General features: G+C 31.9%; 1 protein-coding gene across 1 annotated transcript; it reads left to right on the top strand.

Annotated features, from left to right (window-relative positions):
* Window positions 1–5,053: 5,053 nt before the first annotated feature.
* Window positions 5,054–6,555, top strand: LOC148760968 (uncharacterized). The gene has a single exon (XM_088810130.1). It carries the CDS (start codon window positions 5,122–5,124, stop codon window positions 6,100–6,102), a length of 981 nt encoding a protein of 326 aa, XP_088666256.1. The 5' UTR covers window positions 5,054–5,121; the 3' UTR covers window positions 6,103–6,555.
* The last annotated feature ends 236 nt before the right edge of the window (window positions 6,556–6,791 follow it).

Genomic DNA, 6,791 nt, shown 5'->3' with positions numbered 1-6,791 from the left:
TTGTCTAAATTTACTTAGCAAAATTACTTGTCTAAACTTGATTAATTTTTCGACCTAAGATTATGATATCTCTCAATACTTCATCTGAATATTCTCTCTCTCTCTAAACTTAGTTTAATGGATTAAGTTGCTAACCTAGAGTCCTAAATTATTTACAAGTTTCTGTTGAGTTTTTCATAGAAATACCTCTTCCAATTAATTTACTATATATCTATGTAAATTAAATTAAAGATAGATTCATTATGTTTGTGCTTTAATTTTGGTTACATATGGCTTATAGATGTATGTCTACCTTATATGCAAATCAAATCACCTAATCAACTAAGTGTATTTGATCATACACTATTCTATTCAAGGTTTACCTAAATCTCTTTCGTCAGGTTTAAACTAGGTTTCTAATTCGCACCCGAACATTTGGCTCATTGGTTGGTGCATTATCTTCCTGCCTATAGAGCAGGGTTCGAATCCCCCCTCCACCAATTATAAAAAAAAAAACATAAGTTTCTAATTTAATCTAATTGGTGATCAGACAATTAGAATCGTTAAGAACAGAATAAAATAAACAACTTAAATCCATCAAACATAAGCAAAAGAGAAATAAATAAATCAGACTATGTATTAAGTTCAATCATAATCTTAGATAAATGAATTAGTTCCTCATCAAGTCATACATCACCATCAAATAAAATTTAAACATTAAAAACAAAACCAAGAAAATAAGAGACTAACAAAAAGATAGAAAAACTCATGAATTGTATTCTTGATCTCCAAATCTTCTTGAATTGTTCAAATTCTTCTTAGCTTCAATGATTTTGTGGCGTGACTTTAGCTGTCAATCTGGTGTTTCGTTCTCGTTCTCTAAAAGGTTGTTTTTATAGGGCTTTGAAGTTAAGCCAAGTTGGGTAAAGAAAGAAGTCAATTCCAATTAGGATTTCCTTATCAGATTATGTGGGCTACGGCCTACCTCCTTCAAAGCCGCAGCCTTGACCATTTAAATTGCAGAAATCATAATTGTTTTAGGACTGTTGTAGTGCTCCAACTTCAACAAGATTTTTGACTACCTTCCATGCTGGACAAGGCAAAGTGGTGAACATGAAAGTTGTAAAACTTTCTTTTATCTTTCCAATGGTTTAAGGATAATTTCATTTGGGGCTTTGTAGAGATAGTTGTAGTTGAAATACCAAAACATGTGCAGTGGAAGTCTACACCTCAAAATTACTCTCCTTCTTCCATTAAAATTCTTCCTTCACTAAACACCTACAAAAGCACATATAAACCAACAACAACCTATCTTAATCACATTAACACCAAATTAAGCATAAAATTAACTAAAATTAGATTGACTCACCTAAATGAACTAACTTAAAATAATTTAAATAAAACTTACTAATTTATATACATTACTACAAGAACTAAGCTAAATTATTATTAAAATTAAGTCCGAATAACTTTATATCAAAGAGTTATCAGCTTGTCTAGATGAGTTTACAGCACCATTTATAAGCTTTGATTTCCACCCCAAGCTTAGTGTTTGATATGCTAGCGTAGCTGCTATTCATATGTTTCGTTACAAGCACAGGGTTTTAATTTTGCCATGATTTGCATTCTTCTGTAATTATATTCTAGTTTCATGTGAACAAGGCATGGAATGAAGTGCTTAATTTGAAGCTAAATATAAATTTCTGAGATATATTTGGACATAGGGGCGGCTTAATAAGTTCAAAAGCCTAAAGTGAAATATTCGTATGAGGCCTTTTTTATATTGAAATTAAAAAAATTATTAAAATTTTATTCTTCTTACTTTTTGAGATGTGAAATTTTTAATTAAACTTTTATAATCAATTTCTTCTAATATTTCTTTTTCAATTGATAATATAGTCAATACATTTAATCTTTCTTGAGACATTGTTGATCTTAAATAAGATTTTATTAATTTTAGTTTTGAAAAACTTCTTTCTTTTGGAGTTTTGAAAAACTTCTTTCTTCTGGAGCAATTAACATTATTCTAAAAGCAATATATGCATTTATCTTCATTCATGTGTCTCCCCATTTGCCAACTTTTGAATATAGTATGTAGCAGAAAAATGTCTTAAAAATTCATCTTTAGGAAAATCTAAATCATTAACTTTAATTGGACCTTTTTCTATTAATAAATCTCTTAAATTTGTATCAATATTTGTCCATTGACTAGGATCATAAAATTTTTAGGAATGCAATCATTTAAATTGATAGGTTGATCCTCTTCATCATGATTTTTATGATCATTTTGAATCTCTTCATGATTTTTATGATAATTTTGAATCTCTTCATTAACTTCTTGTTCTAGTATTTCATCATCATCTAACTCTCTAAGGTTATTAACTTGATTGTTTAAGGGACATTCATTAATAATTTTTAATTCATTGTTTTTATTACTTGTAAAAAATCTATCAAGTGCTCTTTTTTGAGATTGAATTAAACTTTCAATTCTTCTTTTTTTAGAACTTTGAATATGTAGATCCATATTTTCGATTTGACATATTCAAATATTTATAATCAGCTACAAAAATGTTTAGTTATTATAATTATCTTATATGTTTTAAATAGCTAATATAAAATCAACAATCAAAATTTATAATCCAAATAAATTAACTTTCACATAAAATAAAGATAATATAACAATATAATATAAATTCTAAATTAAAGTAAAAAAGTTTGTAAAGATTAGAACAACAGTATTTAATTGTTAAATGCTTATTGCAAATTGCAAATGAAGCTTACGGCTTTATAAAGATAAAAATGTAATAGACTTATTGTGTATTATTTGGAGGAAAATTAAAGTGAAAGGAAGAAAGAGCAAATGAAAAAAGAAGAGTTCAAAAGTAGATATTATGCATTGAAAAAAAATAGTTGTTTTTATATATAGGAAAATAATAGTTGATGGAAATCTTTAAATACATATGAGAAATAAGTAAGAAAAAAATAGCTGTTGGAGATGATTAAATACATATGACGGTCAGTTGATTGAAAATAACAGAATATAGTTGAGAATTAATAGCAGTTTAGAAATTACGAAGTGATTGAAAATTGAAAATTATTAGGCATATAATTAGAGTAGTGAGAGAATAAGTAATTTTATTAATTATATTTGACTTTTATATTTTTTTAAAATTTATATATTTTAATATAATTAATTATATCATAATTATTATAAAATTATAAGATCTCACCAAATTTGAGCCTCAAATTGCGAGCCTAAAGCCCTTGCTTGGGTGGCTTCACCCAAGGCTCGGCCTGTTTGGACAAAATATCCATGCACATCCAATGATCATAGGATTTATCAACTATTTATGAAAAATAAAAAAGGGAATATTATTGTCAAATATTCAAAGCTTCTTGGACAATCAGATAGTAGAAGTTGATTATATGATATGCATATATTTGTTTTCTAGAAGGAAATTGCGATGACCAACTATGGTAACAAATTTGCCTTGACTTGGCAAGTGGCTAGGTGGAGTTTTTTGGCGAAGAAATCTCTGCTTTCATATTTTTTCCCAAAAAGATAAAGAGATTTACTGTTAGCTTGAACACTTTTTTTATTTGAAATTTGTCAACTAGTTTTCATTGACTGTCGGCAGCAATGAAATTCAAGTTCTCTAAGTTATGGTACCATTCAAGTAAAAGCACAAATGTGTATATATATATATATATATATGACTTGAGTAAATTGAAAAAAAAAAAAAATACCTCGGTTTGTAGTTTATACTGAAATTAGTTCATTTTGCACTTTTTTTCTATGCCTATTGGTTAAGCCGTCTACTCGTATTACAGAACAGTTTTCAATTGTATTTTTCAATTTGATATGTCGGATTTATGAAACAAGGTTTAGTGTTAATTTTTTTTGTGATATATATTTATTAGTTTCTTATTTGTGAATTTTTAGAAACCCAAAATCACACTTAAATGATTCAAATAAATAATAATTTCATTAAATTAGAGACAAAAATAAAAAAAAGTGTTGGCTGCAATGTCACAACACGATATCACACAATTAATTCATTTTCACTCGAACGAAAATGTGAGTATCATTGTCATATTTCCATCATGTCCATGTGGAGCTAACATGTTTGCCAACTTCAATTGGGATTTAATTGGACGACACTAAGACTAGACAATGGAACTTAGTGTTGACTTAGCATTTTCCAAAGTAAAAAAAATTAGATGCCTTTGGCTAATGAGACCTCCCTAGATGACCAATTCATTTTCTTTTTTAAAAAGGTGAACTGACCCAATAAAAGCAAGGAAATCGAATATGTAATTCTAACTTGGAATTTTCCTCAAAGACAAAAAAATGCAAAACATATACTAAATATTATAGACAGTTGTAAACAAATTCATATCTAATTACACGTTTTTTGACTTCACAATTTAGTCCTTATTAAATTCATCTCTATTAAAGTTATATGCTCTTAGTATGATTTATATATATACACACACAACATGATTACAGCAAATATTTTTTCAGTTTTTCTAATCGTAAGAAGCTTCCTTTCATTGGAGGGAGATATACCCAAAATCGTACAAGACTTTTATTTTTTTTTTTGAGGGAAATAATTATATAAGACTTCAATGAATATATGTTTCCAAATGTCAAGAATTATTCCTCTGATGAGATTGAATATTCAAGAATTATACCTTAGTTCACTGGCCGGGTGTCTCCTTCAAAAACTACATTATATTTAAAGTTTGGGTAGAATTAAATTCTAAAATGCAACTGCTCTATCTTGCCAACCTTGAAATGTTGTAATTAATTTCCATATTGATCAAGTTTGCTGGGAATGGTTCATGTACAACTTTCTCTTGACTGCTTCAAGTTTTGCAAAAAACTAGTGGGATGTCACTATCAATTCCTCAACAAAAATGCTGAATGTTGAGCGAATATAAGGTTAAAGTATTAGGTCGGTTTTAAGAGTTTGGAAGCTTCATTCAACGTTAAACAATTCAAATAATATCGAAGGGATCACTATATAAACTCCAGGCTATCCGTGCACTCATTCACAAAAGAGAAATACATAGTCCTTTTATCTGCAAGGTATTGAAGTGCAGAAGTTGAGGAAGTTTCAGCGCGGAGTTCTGCCCAGAATGGCCGATATTTGGCCTCGCCTAGCGTACGCCTTGGCATTGTGCCTGATAATAAACAATGTAGCTGCCTACGATGATGAGCCTTACAATGCACTACCACCTTACTATCATGAGAAGCCACAAACACCTTTCAGAGTACCACCACATCGGTACCCTTCACCTTTACCTCCATACTTCTACAAGTCACCTCCCCCACCATCTTCGTCACCACCACCTCCTTACATTTACAAGTCACCCCCTCCACCATCTCCCTCACCACCACCTCCCTATGTATACAAGTCCCCACCTCCACCTCCATATGTTTATAAGTCCCCACCACCGCCATCCCCATCACCTCCACCACCATATGTCTACAAGTCTCCACCTCCACCATCTCCATCACCACTTCCTCCTTATGTCTATAAAGCCCCACCTCCACCATCTCCCTCACCTCCTTCTCCTTATATCTATAAATCACCACCACCTCCACCACCATATATCTACAAGTCTCCCCCTCCACCATCCCCATCACCATCCGCTCCCTATGTGTACAAGTCCCCACCTCCACTTCCATATGTCTATAAGTCCCCACCACCACCATCCCCATCACCTCCACCACCTTATGTTTACAAGTCTCCACCTCCACCATCTCCATCACCACCTCCCCCTTATGTTTACAAGTCCCCACCTCCACCATCTCCCTCAACCCCTCAACCTTATGTCTACAAGTCCCCACCTCCACCTTATGCCTACAAATCTCCACCTCCCCCATCTCCTTCACCGCCTCCTCCTTATATCTACAAGTCTCCACCCCCACCATCTCCATCACCACCTCCTCCCTATGTCTACAAATCCCCACCTCCGCCATCTCCCTCACCACCTCCTCCTTATGTCTATAAATCGCCACCGCCTCCATCTCCATCACCTCCACCACCATATGTCTACAAGTCTCCTCCTCCACTATCTTCATCACCACCTCCTCCTCCTTATCACTACACATGACCACCACCACCCTACTAAGCCAATCACTAATTTTTCTAGGTTTAAAGAAGTCTAAGTCTAGTATTTGGAAACATTTTCTCTCCTTGATTTGATGTTTCTCACTCCTTTCCTTTATTTGATATTAATGTGGATGCGTTGCATGTCACATTGTTGAAAGAATAAACAAAAAACGATTATTGTTGTGGGAAGTCATTGGATGGTTTCTAGGGTGTTTTTGAATAATGGATCCAATTCTTAAGAAGAATTCCTCTTCGAAAGTTGGGTTATTACGTTGTAATATTATTACTTTACAATATATTTTCAACATTTCATTTACTTTATATTGGCTTGATTTGTGATGTTTTTCTTCCTTACGTTCCTTTATTGTTACTTATGTTTTGTGAAGAGCTAACAAGCGAAAATATTGGAGTGTAAAGATAGTTAAATAATTTAATATACCCTTTCTTTATTAAATTCCTCCCACGGTTCAACAATTGCCAATAGCGATAGTATTTGACACATTTTTATTGGAGAATTCTAGATAAACTCAAAACTACATGTAAATACTTTTTAGAATTTTGAGCAAGTAATAAAACATAAGCAAGCCAAATTAAAAAGCGCTTTAATGGGGTGGACAGAGTTTTCCATGTTTCTTTTAATTTCCTTCTCATAGCATTTCCATTTTCAGTTTCAAATATCTCAATAATTTA

Source organism: Theobroma cacao, chromosome 9, assembly GCF_053813885.1.
Source record: "Theobroma cacao isolate CCN51 chromosome 9, ASM5381388v1, whole genome shotgun sequence".
Classification (NCBI taxonomy): Eukaryota; Viridiplantae; Streptophyta; class Magnoliopsida; order Malvales; family Malvaceae; genus Theobroma; species Theobroma cacao.
This window is presented reverse-complemented; position numbering and strand designations above follow the sequence as displayed.

Coding starts and splice junctions, on each gene's coding strand:
- LOC148760968 (XM_088810130.1), top strand. CDS start 5,122: ATGGCCGATATTTGGCCTCGCCTAGCGTACGCCTTGGCATTGTGCCTG.